General features: G+C 35.6%; 1 protein-coding gene across 5 annotated transcripts in view; it reads right to left on the bottom strand.

Moving 5' to 3' along the window:
- PHKB (phosphorylase kinase regulatory subunit beta) overlaps positions 1-21,247 on the bottom strand; it is a 192,499-nt gene that overhangs the window by 117,436 nt on the left and 53,816 nt on the right. For all 5 annotated transcript variants that reach the window (XM_082676232.1, XM_082676233.1, XM_082676234.1 and 2 more), the window contains one exon: positions 10,099-10,162. In XM_082676232.1, the coding sequence (XP_082532358.1) occupies positions 10,099-10,162 (64 nt within the window). The remainder of the gene's footprint in view (positions 1-10,098; positions 10,163-21,247) is intronic.

Genomic DNA, 21,247 nt, shown 5'->3' with positions numbered 1-21,247 from the left:
AACTCAAAATCTAGTAGTACTAGGCCCTAGATCCAAGCATCATACTCACTCTGTATATTTTTCCTGTTAACCCATGTTCATACATGAATATTAGCTCATAAAATAGAACTTCTCATTCATAATATTATTTCTTAAATTTCTTTTAACTCTGACAATAAGTGAACAAGGAATGAGTGAGGCTGTCTCTTAACCAGATCAATTCTAAACAGTCTTTCTATTATTTGAAAGTCCCTACTTCTCATCTGTACTCACAAAATTGAGCCCAACAAACTTTCACGCAGTAGCTGCCAATGTCAGAGTAATGTGCCCTCTGCTTTGAGTAAAACAAGACAGAACATGACCTCTCCTCTTAAGGAGCTGACCCAGGTGATATACAGTCCTAAATCAGATAAATATTAAACAAAACAAAAAGACTGCACGTGGCAATATATGACTATGTACCAGGTGAGTGGTTTAGATGAAAGAATAATAATAAGCCTCTAAAGTTAACAGGAGGAAAACAAAATAGGGACCTTGCGGTACTTCATGGAGAAGGTGAGGACCAGAAATAGGATCTGAATTTTGGGGGAAGGGGGAGCAAGTAGAGTGGTTGGAACAAGACAGCAAAGAAATGAATGTGTATGTGATGTTGGGAGCCAATGAATACAGAAAATAACAGGACTTATAATTTACCCCTTAGGCTGAAAATTAATAAAGTTAATTACATGTCAAATCAGTCTGCCTTGAATTTAATTTTTTAAAAGATACAACAATCTAAGTAGGATAATTTATAAATAATGAAATGAAATGGCAAATTTGGTAATTCTTGCCATTATTTGCTTCATATAAACAGCTAACTTCTATTTTCTAGCCACAAATAAAGATTCACCAAAGTATTTATTGAGGTCCCCTCCTCTGCCAGCCTCTAAGAAATAGGCACAAAAGGAAAAATTAATCTCATAATGCTATCATATTTTAACACTAAGATCAAAAGCTAATAAACTATATTGTCTGACTATCATCTTAAAAAATATACCATGCTTTAGGTATATGGTCCGGACTTACAGAAGAATAAAATTCACCCAAGGCCATGGGCAGCTATTCCTATTCAGAAGCAAATTTTTTAAAACGTCATCAAGGAGACCTCCATATGGAATTAATTATCACCTACTTTAAATTATGAAACACGTTAATTTTAGGCTTGCAAATTTCAAAGGAAGCTAGACATGTCTGCATCGCTTTGAACACTGCGTAATATGAGAAATCTTTCTAGTCATCACCTTTTAGATTCTGGCCTCAGCTCATTTGTTAGTATCTTGATTTCTCCAATTAAAGGCAGGAATATGGAAAGATGTTTTATATGTATATGTCACTCCAGAGTATCTTATTAACTTTGGATATTTTATTTTCATCTTTCATTTCCTGAAATTATCATAACTCTGCCATAATATTCTGACTCCATCTAAAGAGCACAGATAAGACTGACAGTTCAAACTTTACTCCCAAACTGAGTTTCTGTAATTGTTTTCTAGTATACACATTACAAGATGATTCAATCTGACTTGAGTTCCAATGAAGGGGAAGAGCTGCACTGAACCATCTACCCAGGCCTCCATGACCATAACAAACACTTTTGAGATGGTATCTATGGCCAAGGGTAACATCTATGACTCAGATAGGCTGGCACCTGGGACCTGGGACCCTTAGCTGCAGTGCTTGCACCTGGACAAATGTCTCCTCGAGCAACAAAATACAAAGAAACTACAAAGGACTAAAAATAACTGTGCATGCACAGCTGGGCAAATTATGGACAAGATACAAAGAGACCAAAAACCCAACAGCCACTTTTGAAGAGCCGGAAGCAAAAGCAAGGTACTGCGCATGCCCCCTGCACATGACACCACCTAAGGGGTGGGCAAACCACCTAAGGCACCTCTCCGGCCTGACCCCTGGACGCACCCCTACCCTCACCCCATATGAAGAACCAGTTCGCCCCCCACCCAGCAAGCAAGCGAGTGAGCAAGGGAACCTGTTACTTGTTCTCTGTCCCTCCTGGTGCAGCAGGGACCCCAATAAAACCTTGCTTGAATTTCTTGTCTGGCCTCTGATCAATTCCTATTGATTAAGGAGGCCAAGAACCCTGGTAGGTAACATGACCGTAAGACGATCTCTTTAGTCTCAATTCAAAGTGAAATGATTTGAAGGATTGCCCAGGCCTTTCTTTTCCTCTTTAGACTTTTCTCTGAACCTGAGCTAATGGGCTTACTACCCTCATCTAGCATCAAAGAATAAAACAAGATGAAACGGATCAGTATATCTATTGTGTCAATACTATACATGACCTTTTCTGTTCTTCTGGAAACAAAAAAACAGCACCATGATCAGGACACTTTCTTACCTGGTCCAGCATTAGGCTGTCCTATAGCTCTGTGAGCAAGCCTAGAGACATATTCTGCAGAAACGATACTTGCTGGTGGGAATTACCCCTCTACACCACGGCTGTAGTGGCGGTGGCCTGTAAATAGCCAACTTTTACTTACTGACCCAACAGCAGCTTCCAGTAGCCCTCACTAGAGGAATTCCTACTCACATATTGTTAAAGGGGTTTCAAACTACAGAGAGAGATGAACCTGAGTGTTAATTCTCAGAGTTTTAGAAGAATAGAGCTGAGACTCAGACCCAGGAATCACAAAACTGTTGCTGATGTCTGTGACATGTGCTAACTATAAATTATGATTTATTTAAGTATTATCAAATATTTTTATATCACTATATATATTTATAAATCACTACATATATTGTCGAGTATTGTCATACACACACATACAGACACACACACACACACAGATATATATATATATATACACACACACAGAGAAAATATTTGAAATCATTATGAAATAAGTGATTCTCATATTAAGGATTATATGAGTATGTTTCTAAGTGCTCCAAATTAGCCTTTATTATAAATTTATTTAAAAAATTAAGCCACTTGATCAAATTTTCTTCTTAGATATTTTCTCCCAAACAAAAATATGTTTTGAAAATAGTTTCGGAGTGAAGATTTAAATGATGAGTCCTTTTTCTTTAATAATAAGGCAAGTCTAACAATTTAAAAAAATAGGAAAGAAAGTACAGGAACACATAATAACCAAAGCTAAAGGCTTATTCCACACAACAATTTCCCATAAAAATAAAAATTAACTTTTGTCTTATACACCAAAGCACAAAAAGGGCAAAAGTTCAACAAGTGGAAACCTCTTTCAGAAAGATCAATAATTAAGAAGAAAATGGTGTGGTCAAAAGGTACAAACTTCCAGTAAGTCCCAGGGATGTAATGTATAGCATACCTTTGAAAAGTTGTTAAGAGAGTAGGTCTTAAGAAAAAAAGTTGTAACTATGTGTGGTAGTAGTTGTTAACTAGACTTACTGTGGTGATCTCTTCATAATATATACAAATATCAAATCATTATGTTGTATACCTAAAACTAATACAATGTTGTTTCTTTTAAGTAAAAATAACAAAAACATGCCTATAAATTTTAACTTTAATACGCATGGATCACTCAAACTAAGACAAATTTTTAACTTGTGATATTCACTGAAAAGAATTATATACAATGTTTCTTTTTTAAAACAAAACAGATCAATTCACCCATTTCCGCTACCTCCCACATCCCGCCTCAGGCAACCACCAATCTGTTCCCTGTATCTGAGGTTTTGATTTTTTTTAAAGATTCCACATATAAGAGAGATCGTACAGTATTTGTCTTTCTCTGTCTTATTTCACTTAGCATATTTCACTTAGCACCTAGCATAATGCCCTTAAGGTCCATCTATGTTGTCACAAATGTCACTCCTTTTTATGACTGAATAATATTCCATTGTATGTATGCACACACCACAATTTCTTTATCCATTCCTCCATTAATGGATACTTAGGTTGTTTCCATATTATGGCTATTATAAATAATGCAGCAATGAATCTGTATATTTTTTTCAGTATTATGGACATTTCAACAACATTAATTCTTCCAACTCATGAGCATGAAACATTTTTCCATTTATTTGTGTCTTCAATTTCTCTCATCAATTTCTTTTAGTTTTTAGTGTGCAGGTCTTTCACCTCTTTGATTAAATTTATTCCTAGGTATCTTGTTCTTTTTGATGCAATTGTAAATGGGATTGTATTCTTAATTTCTCTTTGATAGCTCATTATTAGTGTATAGAAATGCAACAGATTTTTGTGTATTGATTTGTATCCTGCAACTTTACTGAATTTGCTTATTAGCTCTTTAACAGTTTTCTGATGTTTAGGGTTTTCTATATATAATATGCATATTCATGCCATATGCAAATCATGACAATTTTACTTCTTCCTTTCTAATTTTGGATGCCTTTTGTTTCTTTTTCTTACCTAATTTATCTGGCTAAGACTTCCTATCTGGCTAAGACTGGCTAATACTATGTTGAATAAAAGTGGCAAGAGTGGGCATTATATTAGTGAAACTAATATAATGTTATATGTCAATGACATCTCAATAAAAAATTAAACTAAATTAAATTTAATTTAAAAAAGAAGAAAATGGCTTAAGAGTTTTCAAAGATAATACATAGCTTTTACCACTAAAGGTAGAAAGCATTTAAGATCCAAGATTTCCTGTACTAATATCTTATATTCCAGATTCATTACCAAGTGGCTTTGGTTTAATTTCTGGTTCTGCCTCTCTGTTATGTGACCTGTGAGAATCCACCTCAACTCTATTCATTTTGAGAGAAGGGCCCTTCCAGCCCTAAAGATCTATGACTCTCTGAGTTGCCACCAACCCCGGATGTACTTTTTTTTGAAGCTCTAAATTAATTAAGTTAAAGATACATGATCAGGTCTTCCAAAACACTGTATCAATAGTCTTCAGAAATAATTGAGAATACTCATTAGACCTGAAATCCCTCAAGTCTTGAGTATGCTTCTTTAGGTCTTCACTTGAAAAAAAAACCTTTCTTTATCTCAGTTCTTTTTCCCACCACTGACTTTTTCTTTCTTTGTTTTTTTTTTTTTTTTTTTGGCTGCATTGGGTCTTCGTTGCTGCGCTCAGGCTTTCTCTAGTTGCAGTGAGTGGGGGCTACTGTTTGTTGCGGTGCACGGGCTTCTCATTGTGGTGGCTTCTCTTGTTGTGGAGCACAGGCCCTAGTGTGCTGGCTTCAGTAGTTGTGGCTCGCGAGCTCTAAAGCACAGGCTCAGCAGTTGTGGCGTTTGGGCTTAGATGCTCCGCGGCATGTGGGATCTTCCCGGACCTGGGCTCGAACCCGTGTCCCCTGCATTGGCAGGCGGATTCTTAACCACTGTGCCACCAGGGAAGTCCCTGGCCACTGACTTTTAATTAGACCACAGATCTTTTAAGTACAGGGAGTGATATTATAAAATGATTAAACACTAAAAACATCACATGCACTTTTAAATGTGCTATTGTTTAGCAAGTACATTTTTAAGTGAACTGCTGTAGAGGTGGGAATTTTAACATTTTCAAAGTCAGGTTTCTGTAATTCTCCACATCAGAAACAAAGATAAAAGGGAATTTGTAAAACTAGGATACTCTGATATTACCAAAAAAATTGGAAGATGGAGAGGCCCTACTTGCAAATGTGACATCTGTGTGGCTAAAGGAATAAGACCTTATTTGTCTATATTTCTACCTGAAATAATCAAGAAACAGTCAAGTCAGCAAACATTTGGTGCACAGCTCTGCTGGAAACAGACATGAACTAAACAAGGTCAAATGTTAACTCTGCTGAGAGCAGTTGTTCTCATCCTTGGCTGCACATTAGAATTCCCAGGCAGTTTAGAAAAATCTCAACACCACAGCCTCCCTCTAGACAATTAAGTCAGAATCTCTAGGGGTAGAGCCCAGGCATCAGTACTGTTTTTTAAATTCCTCAAATCTAACGTGCAGCCAAGATTGAGAATTTATGGCTGGGGAACAATACCAGCAGTATATTTACAACTCAGAATCAGAATGCATAGTAAAGCAATTCAGTACTTTTAGAATTATGGCTAACAAATCTACAGAAGCTTCCTGGGAAAAGTAGGCTGAAGGCAGAGCCCTGAAATATAGGTAGTTAAGAAAGGTACCATTAATGTTTGTGGGTATATATGTAGGTAGAGAGGATGCATACTAGATATGTGAACAGTATACACTAAGACTCAGGTACATCAAAGGAGATGGCATGATTGCAAAAAAAAAAGAGCTGACCACTACTTTATAATAGCTGACCTAGACATGCAATTCCATTCATCTCACTACTTGGTTACCATGTAAGGCAGAAGAGCAAGACCTGCATCTTGCCACACTGCTGTTGTAACACTACTAGTTTAGTCTGTGACTCTTCTAAGTCTCCTTGATATACCCCTGAGAAGTTTTGGAGTCCAATGGCTTTATTACCCTTCCTTAGTATTACCAGCACTTCACTAGTAATAACATGAGGTATCACTTATTGAGGGTTTAATCTTTGCCAAGCACTATGCTAAGTTTTTTATTTGCATGACTACCTTCTGAGTTAGGTTCAAGTGTCAATATCTCTATTTGTTTAAATGAGGAAGCTGAGACTTAGGTAAATACCTAGCCAAAGTCACAAATTCACTGGTAGGAGTACAGAGTATGCAGTGATTCTACCTCGTGACACTGAATACAATGGCATTCTTTTATGGCAGATTACACTCCCACTCACACACTCCTTTCTTCCTTCCTTATCTAATATATATATACACATATTCTGTAAATATTTATATACTCATACACACACATATTCATACATACACACATATTTAAATGAATGTATTGAGAGTGAGGCAGGGGGGAAAAGGAAATGAAAAGTATTGAAGGATACATGTAGGATTTCCATGAGTATGTTGACTCTTCAGAGAGACAGAAATGTTGGTACAAGCCAAGGGATCAGAGCCAGAGACACCAAGAATCTCCAGGAGAAACATATTAATTCTCATGATTTTCAACAAGTTCATATACCCCCAAACCCCCATGAGATCTGATTCCTCAATTTCTCCAGCCAGAGGTCTTGAGAGAAAAAGAGTGTGGGAAGTGGGTGATTTAGAGTCTCCTCTTGGGCACCCAGAATGAGGTGCTGCTCCCCTCTTCCCAATCCTTTCACGTCTGTGGTCGTTCTTAATCCTTCATTTCCTGGATTTAACCAGAATCCTTCCTCCAGAGGAAGTTGAAGTGAGAAGAGAGTTTACGTATGTAGGGAGAGGAAGAGAGGCAGTTGTGTCACCATGCTCCAACATGAAACTTTCCTAAATGCAAGACTTGAGGTACATAGTATCAATATTATAATTGCCATAACAAAATCCATATCATATTTTACATGTCTGCATAAGTTCCTAAAATGCATCTTCACTGACTTAATTAGCATTTTAATAGCTTAAGGTTAATTATAGTATTAGTTGAACACCTCCTTTGCCGCCTCATCTTTGGAATCTTTACAAAAATTGCTAAAAAAATTAGTTTACTTCTTGATCCAGAGAGGTAACCTGTATTGCTGCATATTATTCCTTCCACTGACAACTCAATCCATGGTCACCTGATTAGGGGCAGAAATTGGTCAAAGATCTTTTAAAAATTTAAGGCAACCCTAAGGGTTTCCCTTTTATCCCAAAGAAAATGAGATTTAGACATATGATTACAACCAGTTGAGGGTTAAGCTAGGATCACGATTTCCAATTCTTTGGCTTCACATGTTAAGCAAGTTCCCCTTTGCATGACATATACATCGATATACATTAAATTGAAACCAACGAGGGAACTGACATGGAAAATATATGGTATATAATGCCAGGAGTATTTTAAAATGTGAAAGCTGAACAAAAGACTAGAGGAAATGCTTCTCAAACTCTTCCAAAAAATAGCAGAGGAAGGAACACTCCCAAACTCATTCTACGAGGCCACAATCACCCTGATACCAAAACCAGACAAAGATGTCACAAAGAAAGAAAACTACAGGCCAATATCACTGATGAACACAGATGCAAAAATCCTCAACAAAATATTAGCATCAGAATCCAACAGCACATTAAAAGGATCATACACCATGATCAAGTGGGTTTTATTCCAGGAATGCAAGGATTCTTCAATATATGCAAATCAATCAATGTGATACACGATATTAACAAACAGAAGGATAAAAACCATATTATCAGCTCAATAGATGCAGAAAAAGCTTTTGACAAAATTCAACACCCATTTACGAGAAAAACCCTCCAGAAAGTAGGCATAGACAGAACTTACCTCGACATAATAAAAGCTATATATGACAAACACACAGCCAACATCGCTCTCAATGGTGAAAAACTGAAACCATCTCCACTAAGATCAGGAACAAGACAAGGTTGCCCACTCTCACCATTATTATTCCACATAGTTTTGGAAGTTTTAGCCACAGCAATCAGAGAAGAAAAAGAAATAAAAGGAATCCAAATTGGAAAACAAGAAGTAAAGCTGTCACTCTTTGCAGATGACATGATACTATACATACAGAATCCTAAAGATGCTACCAGAAAATTACTAGAGCTAATCAATGAGTTTGGTAAAGTAGCAGGATACAAAATTAATGCACAGAAATCTCTGGCATTCCTATACACTAATAATGAAAAATCTAAAAGTGAAATTAAGGAAACACTCCCATTTACCACTGCAACAAAAAGAATAAAATACCTAGGAATAAACCTACCTAAAGAGACAAAAGACCTGTATACAGAAAACTATAAGACACTGATGAAAGAAATTAAAGATGATAAAAAACAGATGGAGAGATATACCATGTTCTTGCATTGGAAGAATCAACATTGTGAAAATGACTCTACTACCCAAAGCAATCTACAGATTCAATGCAATCCCTATCAAGCTACCACTGGCATTTTTCACAGAACTAGAACAAAAAATTTCACAATTTGTAATGGAAACACAAAAGACCCCAAATAGTCAAAGCAATCTTGAGAAAGAAAAATGGAGCTGGAGGAATCAGGCTCCCTGACTTCACACTATACTACAAAGCTACAGTAATCAAGACAGCATGGTACTGGCACAAAAACGGAAATATAGATCAATGGAACAGGACAGAAAGCCCAGAGATAAACCCATGCACATATGGTCACCTTATCTTTGATAAAGGAGGCAAGAATATACAAGGGAGAAAAGACAGCCTCTTCAATAAGTGGTGCTGGGAAAACTGGACAGTTATATGTAAAAGTATGAGATTAGATCACTCCCTAACACCATACACAAAAATAAGCTCAAAATGGATTAAAGACCTAAATGTAAGGTCAGGCACTATAAAACTTAGAGGAAAACATAGGCAGAACACTCTATGACATAAATCACAGCAAGATCCTTTTTGACCCACCTCCTAGAGAAATGCACATAAAAAAAAAAATAAACAAATGGGACCTAATGAAACTTAAAAGCTTTTGCACAGCAAAGGAAACCATAAACAAGACGAAAAGACAACCCTCAGCATGGGAGAAAATATTTGCAAATGAAGCAACTGACAAAGGATTAATCTACAAAATTTACAAGCAGCTCATGCAGCTTAATATCAAAAAAACAAACAACTCAATCCAAAAATGGGCAGAAGACCTAAATCGACATTTCTCCAAAGAAGATATACAAGTTGCCAACAAACACATGAAAGAATGCTCAGCATCAGTAGTCATTAGAGAAATGTAAATCAAAACTACAATGAGGTATCATGTGACACCAGAGTGACGTAAGTCAGAAGGAGAAAAACAAATACCATACGTTAGCACATATATATGGAATCTAAAAAAAAAAAAAAAAGAAAAAGACTAGAGGGAAAAGTTACTGAAGAAAGAAAATGAGAATTCTTAATGAAGAGGGTTTCTTAAATTAAGCAATCTTTTTTTAGTTAGAAACCTAAAATTTAAGCAGCAAACCATATTCAAAGGAAAGGTTGTTCAACCATGGGCTGCTACATAAATTACAGACATTCTCTGATCATAATGAATGACTTGGTTAATAAATGGCCAAATTAATTAAACATGCAATTCAAAAAAATAATCAAAGTCTGTTGTTGCTATTGCTGTTTTTTTACCTGGTTGCCAAAGAGGTTGAATCCATTAATTGCTTCTAGAGCTGCTTTTGCTAAGCCAACAGAGCTGCAAGAGAAAAGGAAATACTTTATAACTCTGATGCATCTGGCTACAAAATAAGAACCATTATCTGGTGAATATTCATAGGCAAGTTTCTTTATTAACACTTATATAACATCTTCCCTAAGAAGAATGATGTCTAAGAAACTTTAGTCTGACATTTCACTATTTTAGTTTTCCTTTCTTATAGTTAGTGACCTTCAGGGAAAAATATTTCTAAGTTCACTTTGATCTAGACAAATGGTCATACTATTGATGGGAGTAGTCTTAACTCCAGTATCATTTATATTCACTAACTCAAGGAAAAAAAAAAAAGATTAAGTTTAGAGGAAGGTGTACTATGATGACATGTGCACAGCAACACCAGGGTGGGCATCATTAGCTCTGATCAACTAACAGAGCTTTTCTGATGTCAGTTCGGAGCCCTAGAAAAGATTTTGCATGCCATACACTTACCACAGAGTGTAGTTTAATATACCCATTCAAATACTCTTTGCTTAGGGTCCAATAAAATAGGCATTATTTTATGCTCACAGAGCAAATGATCATCATACTTCTCATTTTTTGCTATATTCTTCTCTTTGAAATAAAATGTGTACCCCTTTGGCCTCTCAAATGCCTCATACAATAGTGCTGGAAAATGGGAAGACCCAAATTTCATTAAAAATATATGACACCGTCATCTGATAAATATCAATCTTTAAATATTTTAGATCTAATATCTAGTTTTTTTTAGTTATTGCAATTTTTTTGTTTTTTCTCAAAGAAACTGCATATTCCATTAATCATTTAAAATTAATGACCTGTCATCATTGCTCTAAAGCAGTGATTATCAAAGTGTGGTTCCCAGAGCAGCAGCATTACCTGGAAACTTGCCAGTTCTCACTGCTCTCTGGGACTGGGGTGTTAACAAGCCCTCCATGTGCTCGAATGGACTTTAAATTTGAGAACCACTGTTCTAAGCTATTTATGTCATCACAATCTATATTTTCTATGGGTTGTTTTACATGAAATGTTAAACAAGTAAGCATTAATTTTACTATAGGATAGTAAATAGGTGGGAAACATTTTAAAATACATGAATGGGAAGGAATATACCCATTATTTTATAACTTTAAATGAAACAGAACCTTTAAAAATTGTGAATCACTATGTTGTACACCTGCAACTTATATAATGTTGTACATCAACTATACTTCAATTTTAAAAAAGGATAATTAATGTATGGAGATAGTGATCAGGTGGAAGATAAAGAGAAGAAAACAAAAACTTATAATTCAATGTCCTAATTTGCATACCTGAGAAACTTTTGACACATTAACTCTCAGATGCCTACTTTAAGTTTTAAAATACCTTGGAATTGATAAAGCAATGCAGTTTATAGGAATAAAGTGAAATCCAGGACCTCAAAGATGAGCTAAGAAAAGGAACAGATTTTTTTGTTTTTATTACAAAAGTGAAAGCACAAAGGTGAGTGACTCATACTATAAGATTTTACTCATAGCCAATATGATCACAGATATAGAAAATCCTAAAGAATCTACAAAAATGTGCTACTGGAGCTATTAAGGACATCTGGCAAGGCCCCAGGAGACAAGATCACTATCAAAATCAATTTTATTTCTACAAACTAGCCATGGACATCTGGAAATTTAAAGTTAAAAATAAATACCACTTACTATCACATGAAATATTTTATCATAAACTTAACAAAATATATGCAAGACCTGAACACTGAAAAACATTTCTGAAAAAATTAAGGAAGACCTAAATAAATAAAGAGCTACCCCATGTTCACAGATTGGAAAACTGAAGATCATTAAGATGTCAGTTCTCTCCAAAATGATCTATAGATTCAATGCAATCCCAATCAAAATATCAACAGGCATTTTTGTAGAAATTGACTAGCTAATTCTAAAATGTATGTGAAAATGTAAAGTCCTGGGTTAGTAACAAAGTTTTTTTAAAGGAGAGCAAAATTGAAGGACTACTTCGGAGGCAGAAGAGCTCCATGACTATGAAGGCAAAAGAAGAAATTTCTGAAAAGATGAGAAGAATCTGTGGTAGCGTAGAGCAGTTCTTCTTGGTTTTAAATAAAGCTATTTATTCCTTAAAAAAAAAAAAAAAAAGCTGAAGGACTACTTGATTTCATGACTTACCATAAAGCAACAATTATCAGTACAGTATAGTATGGGTCAGGGCAGACATATAAATCAATAAAATAGTCTAGAAATAAACCCATATGTATATGATCAAAGAGCCAGGTAATTCAATGGGGAAAGAATAGTCTTTAATGGTGTTGGAATAATGAAATATCCACATGGAAAAAAAAATGAACCTCAATCTTTGCCTCACACTGTACACTAAAGCTAATTTGAAATAGATCATGACTTAAATGTAAAAGCTAAAACTATAAATCTTTCAGAACAAAACCTAGGAAAAAATCTTCTCAATTTTGAAGTGGCAAAAATTTCTTAGACACATAAAACACTAACCATAAAAAATTCTGATAAATTAGATTTCATCAGAATTAATATCTCTGATATTCAAAAGATACCATTAATAAAATGAAAAGGCAAGTTACGCTCTAGAAGAAAATATTTGTAAAACACGTATCTTACAAAAGACTTGTATCCAGAATACACAAAGAACTCTTAAAACTCAGTAAGAATACAAACAACCCATTTTCAAAGTGAGAAAAGGACTTGAACAGACACTTCAAAATGAAGATATATGAAGATACATGAAGATACATAAATGCCACATGAAAAGATGCTCAATAAAATTAGTCAACAGGAAAATACAAATTAAAATGACCACATACTCATAAGAATGATTAAAAATAAAAATACTAACAATACCAAGTGTAGACAAAGATGTGGAGCAATTGAAATTCCTACCATACATTATTGGTAGGAATGAAAAATGGTAAATTCCTTTCAAAAAACAGTTTGGCAGTTTCTTAAAAAGTTAAAACACTTATTATATAACTCAGGAATTCTACTCAGGTATTTTCCAAGAGATATAAAAATATATGTTAACAAAAAGATCTGGATCCAAATAGTCAGGACAGGTTTATTTTTAATAGCCCCAAACTGTCAACAACCCAAATTCCTATCAACAGAAAATGGATAAACCAAACTGTGATTTATCTGTACAATGGGATACTACTTGTCAATAAAAAGGAACAAAAGACTGAAAAAATTAAATGAAATACATGAACGGAAGGTGGAGTTGACATAATTTTCCTTATTCATCTAAGTACCATGAAAAACCCTGGACATTGCATAAACAAAGATAAAAAGGCTCAGAAAAATGGAAAGAAGGCAGACTGCCTAGGAACCTCAGGATTCTAAGAACAGCACTATGGTGAGTCTCCTGAGTACCCTTTTTGCCTCATATATACCAGACTTAGAGCTGAAGAAACCAACAACTAGGAAATGTAGGTAGGTGCATACAAAAAATCCCCAACAAAAGCCAATGGACCAGGAAAAGGGCAGCCTAGCAAAATAGAAAACTTTTAGACAATAACCACTCAAAAAAACTGTGACCCTACTCCCACCCACCCCTGTAAATGCTGAGTGGGAAATTTAGACTTCTACGCTCCTGAGTCTATAATGAGGAACTGCATCCAACATCCAACCACCTCAGTTGTGGTGGTGTCAGAAAAATCCAAGGAGGAAGTCAAGACTTTCATTCCTGATGGATGACAAAAGTCTCCCCTCTCACACCTCAGTGTCAGTGGAGATCACATAGGGTGCCTAAACTTTCATTCTCACCCATCAGTAATTAGGTGAATCTCCCCTTCCTCTTGGGATGGTGCCAGAGGATGTCCAGTGGAGAATTAAAACTTTCACTAATGCCCAGCTGTAAAGCGGCCACACCCTTTCCCTGTCATGTAAGTGGAGGTCAACTGGAAATCAGTAATGAGGTACTTCCATCGTTCCCAGCCAGGGAGGTATTAATGGAAGCCTACTGGGGAGCTAGACATAACAACCCAGACCCAGCAGTAATGAAGAGTCTCCATCTTGGGTGTCAACAAAAAAAAAACCTGGCCTTACATTCTCACCTGGCAGTAATGGGGTGATGTGCCTACCCGCTTCCCCTGCCAGAGTGGTGGCAAAAAATACAGCTAAAATAAAAAAGTAAAGTCCCCAGGGTCTTATAATACCCCCCAAATCCATGTCTCAATAATAATAATTTAAAAAACCACTCATCATATCTAGAAACAGGACTATCTCAAACTGAATAAAAAAGGGCAATCGATAGAAACACTGAGACAAAAGAGATGTGAGAATTATCTAAGATTTTAAAGCAGCCATGACAAAAAGGCTTCAGTGAGCAATTGTGAATATGACTGAAACAAATGAAAAGAGAAAGTCTCAGCTAAGAAACAGAAAGTCACAGCAAATTTTTTAAACTGAAAAATACAATAATCAAAAGCTCAGTGAACAGGATGAAGGAGACAGAAGAAAGAATAGCTAAACTGGAAGATAAAACAATAGAAATAATCAAATCTGAACAAAAGAGAGAAACTAGACTTAAAAGAAACAAACGAAGAGAACCTCAGGGACCTGTGGGACTTTAACAAAGATTTAACATTCATGTCATTGGACTTCCTGAAGGAGAGGAGAGAAAGGACAGAGTTAAAAAAAAAAAAAAAAAAGCACTTGAAACAATGGCAGAAATTTTCCCAATTAGCAAGATACAAAAAGCTGAGTGAGACTCAAACAGAATAAAATAAAAATATCCATTCTAGAACACATCATAACTTCTGAAAACTAAAGACAAAGAAAAATCTTGAAAGTAGCCAGAGAAACCAATTTACCTACAGGGGAAAAGCAATTAAATAACAGTGACTTACTTATAGGAAACCATGAAAGCTAAAAGGATGTGACCCAAGAGTTTTTAAGCATTGAAAGAAAAGAATTGTCAACCTAGAACCTTATACCAATAAATATATTCTATTTATTTAAGCAAGGCATTCTCAGATGAAGGAAAAATAAGAGATCTGTCACAAGCAGATCTACCCTAAAAGTTTGACTAAAGTAAGTTCTCAAAACAGAAAGGAAATGCTAGATAGATAGATAGAAAGAATATGGTAAACAAAAATACTGATAAATACAATAGGTTTTTCTTCTCCTCTTGAGTTTTATAAATTATGTTTGACAGTTACAGCAAAAGTTATAACACTGTGGTTCTAAATGTATATGGAGCAAATATGTAAGATAATTATATTATAATAAATGGGGAAGGGTAACATGACACAAACAAAGGTAAGGTTTCGATAATCCCTCTAACTGGTAAAATGATGACATCAATACACTGAGTACATATGTATACATAATAATATAGAGCAACCACTAAAAAGCTATAAAAAAGATACATTCAAAACCACTATAGAGAAATCAAAATGGAATTCTAAAAAATGTTTAAGAACCCACAGGAAGGTAGGAAAAAGAAAACAGAGAAATGAAAAAGAGAGAGAGTAAACCTTAAGCTCAAACATATCAATAATTACATTAAATGTAAAAGGTCTAAACACAGCAATTAAAAGAAAGATTGGCAGAGTTGATTTAAAAACATAACCCAACTATATACTGTCTACAAGAAACTAATTTCAAATACAACAATATAGGCAGGTTGAAAGTAAAAGGATTTTAAAAAGAAGTATCATGCAAAAAAGCAAAAGAAAGCATATAACTGAAGTCCCAAGCCCAAGTATTTGGAGATGGGCCTTTGGGAGGTAATTTGGCTTAGATTAGGTCATGAAGGTGGGGCCCCAATGAATAATGGGATTAGTATGTCCATGCCACACAGCATGTGGGATCTTAGTTCCCTGATCAGGGATCAAACCTGCACCCCTTGCAGTGAAAGCATGGAGTCTTAACCACTGGACCACCAGGGAAGTCTGGGGATTAGTATCCCTTTAAGAAGAGATGCCAGAAAGCTTGCTTTCTCTCTCTCTCTCTGCCATGAGAGGACATGGCAAGAAGCTGACCATCTGCAAATCAGAAGAAAGTCCTCACCAGAGAACAGAAATGGCTGGCAACTTGATCTTGGATACTCTAGCCTCCAGAACTATAATAAACAAATTCCTGTTGTTTAAGCTGCCCAGTCTATGGTACTTTGTTATAGCAGCACAAATCAACTAATAAAATTCTATATAACAAGAATATATATATTTTTTCCAGTGCCCACCAACATATACCAAGAGATCATACCTTGGCCATAAACAGAATCTCAAGACTATAAAAGAACTGAAATCATACTGTGTTCTCTAACCACAATGGCATCAAACTAGAACCAATAATAGGACAACAACAGGAACATCTCCCAACACTTGTAAAGAAAACAATACACACCTGTCTACATAATCCACATGAACCAAGGAGGAAGTTTCAAGTGAAATAAAAAAATAGACTGAACTGAATGAAAATGAAAATATAACATCAAAATTTATGTAGTATAACTAAAGTGCTGAGAGGGAAATTAACAGCACTAAATGTATATACTAGCAAAGAGAAAAGCCTCAAATCAATTATCTAAGCCCAATGTAATGAAGCTAGAAAAAGAGCAAAATAAACCTGAAGCAAACAGAAGGAAATAACATAGGTAACAGCAGAAATCAATGACATTCAACACAGAAAACAGAAAAAAATGAATGAAACAAACACCTGATTCTTTAAAGAGCAAAAGAAAATTGACAAACCTCTAGAAAGACTAACAAAGAAATAAGACAAAACACACGTGACCAATATTAGGCATAAAACACGAGATATCACTACAGACACTGCAGACATCAAAAGGATAATGAGAAAATACTCTGAACAATTTGATGCACATAGCTTAGAAGGAATGAATCGATTCCTGGAAAAGCACAAACTATCACTACTGACCCGATATGAAATAATTTGAATAGCCCTGCAACTATTAAGGAAATTGAATTCATAATTTTCAAATGGTCAAAAAAGAAATCTCCATACATAGATGATTTCATTGAAGAAATCTACCAAACATTTAAAGAAAAACTGACACCAATTCTACACAATCTCTTACAGAAAATAGAGGGAAAAATATACTTCAGAGTTCATTTTATGAAGCTAGCATTAAGCTGATACCAAAACAAATCAAAGACAATACACAAAAAGAAAACTACAGACCAGTATCTCTCATGAATACAGATATTAAAATCCTTTTTCAAAAAATTAGCAAATGGAATTTAGCAATATGTGGAGTGAATTATCACCATAACTGACCAAGTGAGGTTTATTTTAGGGATGCAAGGCTAGTTTGATAATCAAAAATCAATCAATATAATCCACCATATTAGTAGGCTAAAGAAGAAAATTGACATGATCATCTCAGTGGTATTAGCAGAGGAATAGATACATAGAACCCAGAAAGAGACCAATACAAATATGTCCACTTTATTTTTAACACAGCACAAAGGCATTTCAATGGAGGAAAGATGGCCTTTTCAACAAATGCAAATAATGCTGAAGCAATTGGACATTCATATGGAAAAAAAAAAAAAGAATTTCAACCTAAGTCTCATCACACCTTATACAAAGTTAACTCAAAATAGATCATGAACTTAAGTATAAGACATAACACTATATAACTTTTGCAAAACAAACCATCAGAGAAAATCATCAGAATCAAGGGTTAGGCAAAGAGTTGTCAGACTTTACACCAAAAGCCCAATCCATGAAGGGAAAAATTATAAAATGGATTTCATAAGAGTTTTGCGCTAACAAAAAAACAAGCTACAGACTGGGAGGATATATTTGCAAAACAAAGAACTGACAAAGGACTCGTATCAAGAATTATATAAAGAACTCTCAAAAATCAACAATAAAAAATAATCCAACTAGAAAATGAGCAAAAGACATGAGACATTTTGCTGAAGAGGATATGCAGATGGTATATAAGCACATGAAAAGATCCAATATCATTATCCATTAGGAAATGCAAATTAAAACCACAATAAGATATCACTACAAACCAATCAGAGTAACTAAAACAAAAAATAGTGATTACACCAAATGCTGGCAAAGATGCAGAGAAATTACACTACTCATACATTGCTGGTAGGAATGTAAAGCAATATAGGAACTCTAAAAAACAGGCTTGCAGTTTTTTAAAAATCTAAACATGCAACTACCCACCAAATGAACTACTGGACATTTATCCCAGATAAATGAAAACTTTTGTTCACACAAAAACATATTTAAAAAAAAAATTGTTTTTTTTTTGGTTACTTGTGCTTTAGGTGTCATAGTTAAGGTGTGACCTTGTCTAACCCAAGGTCACAATAATCTACAACTATGTTTTCTTCTAAGAGTCTTATACTTTTAGCTCTTACTACCAGTCATTGACCCACTTCCAGTTATTTTTTGTACATGATATGAAGTAGGATCCAAATTCATTCCTTTACATATGGCTATCCAGTTGTCCCAGCACCATTTGTTGAAAAGACTACTCTTTCTCTATCAATTATCTTTGTACCTTTGTCAAAATCAACTGACCATAGATGGGTTTATTTCTAGATCATTAATTCGACTGCATTGATCTCTATATCTGTTGTTACACCAGTACCACACTTTTAAAGTATTGTAGAAGATTACTATAACTACAGTAAGCTCATTATTGTAGTAAATTTTGAAGTTGCAAAGTGTGACTCCTCCAACTTTGTTCTCAATGTTGTTTTGGCTATTCTGGGTCCCTTGCATTTCCATATAAATTTTAGGATCAGTTTGTCAATTTGTATAAAAAAGACAGATTTTTGATATAGAGTACATTGAACACAGGATATCTTTCCATTCTTGTATGTCTTAATTTTTTTCAACAATATTTTATAGTTTTTGATGTACAAGTCTTGCATTTCCTTTGTTTATCCCCTCTACTTTTAAAATGAGGAAACTAAGCCCTGAGAGATGAAGTGTAAGTGGCTTTCAAATGCATCCTTACTTCCTCTTTGGTGAAAACTCTCTTCCCTACTAGAATCTATGCAGATCATTTTACCCTGGTTCTCAAGAACAACTGAGCCAATAATCTGGGATTAAGATACTGCCCTACTGCCTCAAATCTGCTATCTAGCTTTTCATTGCCTGAAGAAGTACCTGATGCTTCCACAGGTTAAACAAATTCCATAACAATTCATGTGGTACTGCTAGTATACTTAAGACAAGGGACACAGTCTCTTTTCATAGCCAAAGTCACTTTAGAGAAATGACAAGAAGGAATAAAGTCCAAATGAAGAATATGTGGTGGTTTAACACACGTCTGCATTGAGGACACGGGGAGGGGAAGGGTAAAATGGGACGATGTGAGAGATTAGCATTGACATATATACACTACCAAATGTAAAATGGATGGCTAGTGGGAAGCTGCTGCATAGCACAGGGAGATCAGCTTGGTGATTTGTGACCACCTAGAGGGGTGGGATAGGGAGGGTGGGAGGGAGGAGATATGGGGCTATATATGTATATGTATAGCTGATTCACTTTGTTATACAGCAGAAACTAACACGACATTGTAAAGCAATTATACTCCAATAAAGATGTTTAAAAAAAAAACAAAACACGTCTTCAAAATCTTTTTTTTTTTTTTTTTTTTTTTTGCAGTACGCAGGCCTCTCACTGTTGTGGCCTCTCCCGTTGCAGAGCACAGGCTCTGGACGCGCAGGCTCAGCGGCCATGGCTCACGGGCCCAGCCGCTCCGCAGCATATGGGATCTTCCCGGACCGGGGCACGAACCTGTGTCCCCTGCATCGGCAGGCTAACTCTCAACCACTGCGCCACCAGCGAAGCCCACGTCTTCAAAATCTTTGACACTTCTCCCATCACAAGGTGGAGAATCACTAGAATATGGCCTGGTCTTACTGACTCTAACAAACAGGATGTAGTGAAAGTTATGCTGCATGATTTCCGAGGCTAGGTCATGAAAAGAAATACAGCTCCCACCTGGCCTGTGGGTTTTGAGACACTGAACCTTGGAACCTAGCCTCCATGCTGTGAGGAAACTATATGGAAAAACTTCATATATGGGTCTTCTGGCAGACAGCTCCTGCCAAAGTCCCAGTCAACACTCTGACACCTGAGTGAGGAAGCCTTCAAAGTTGACTCTAGCCCCAGCCACAAGTGATGGCAAACACATGAGACCCTAAGCACCCTAGCTTAGCCTAGTCAACCCTCTGAACCATGTGAGTTAACAATAATAAAAGATTGTTGTTGTTTTATGCTTCTAAGTTTGGGGTTGTTTATTTGAAATAATAGGTAACCATTTAAGAACCTAAGGCAGCTTCCTAACTGCACATGCACCCAGCACAATCATACCTATTCTTGCATACTTCAAATGGAAACCAAACAGTACCTGCGTAAGAATTCTAAATTCTCAGAACTTAAGAGTTAGAAGAGCCCGTAGGAGTCATATGCTCTGACAATGCATGCAAAAACATTCACTGCCGACTGGTTTTTTTGCTTAAGGATGTGTCCCCAATGCCCTAGGAGTCTCCATTAGCCCCCAGTGCACCAACGCTTACAGGCATTTAACCTAGTAATACCAGAAAACTTCCACTTACAGTGCGAGGTATATGTGTTATTAAGACTATTCACAGTATTTTGAGAAGTGAGAGAAAATAACTTATTCAAAAGGCAAATACATAAAAAATTCTGTACTGGAGGAGATACATAATATAGCCAGTCCAAGGTTCTATGTTTAAAAATGATGCAAAAAGACAGCTAAGGGATGAATTTGGAAACTGTCTTCTAAATAAAGCATTACAAAAGAAAGAAACACTGTACCTGGACTAGAGAAAAGGTCAAATTCTTAACATTTTAATTTTCTTTCCCAATGCAATTGGTTGAATAATTGGACTTAATTGAAATTCACAAATATGTTAATTTATTATTTACTGGTTATTTAAAACTCTGGCAACAGCAAGCTATTTAGAAACAGAAACACACTCCTATTGTGATCTTACATTTATTGGCAAATATAATACGTATGTTGTAAGAATTAAAAGTATTTTACTGGCACAAGACATTATCAGAAAATTATTCCATGATTAGCTAATGCACATATTAA

This window comes from Grampus griseus (genome assembly GCF_964374135.1).
Source record: "Grampus griseus genome assembly, chromosome: 19".
In the NCBI taxonomy this organism is placed as follows: Eukaryota; Metazoa; Chordata; class Mammalia; order Artiodactyla; family Delphinidae; genus Grampus; species Grampus griseus.
This window is presented reverse-complemented; position numbering and strand designations above follow the sequence as displayed.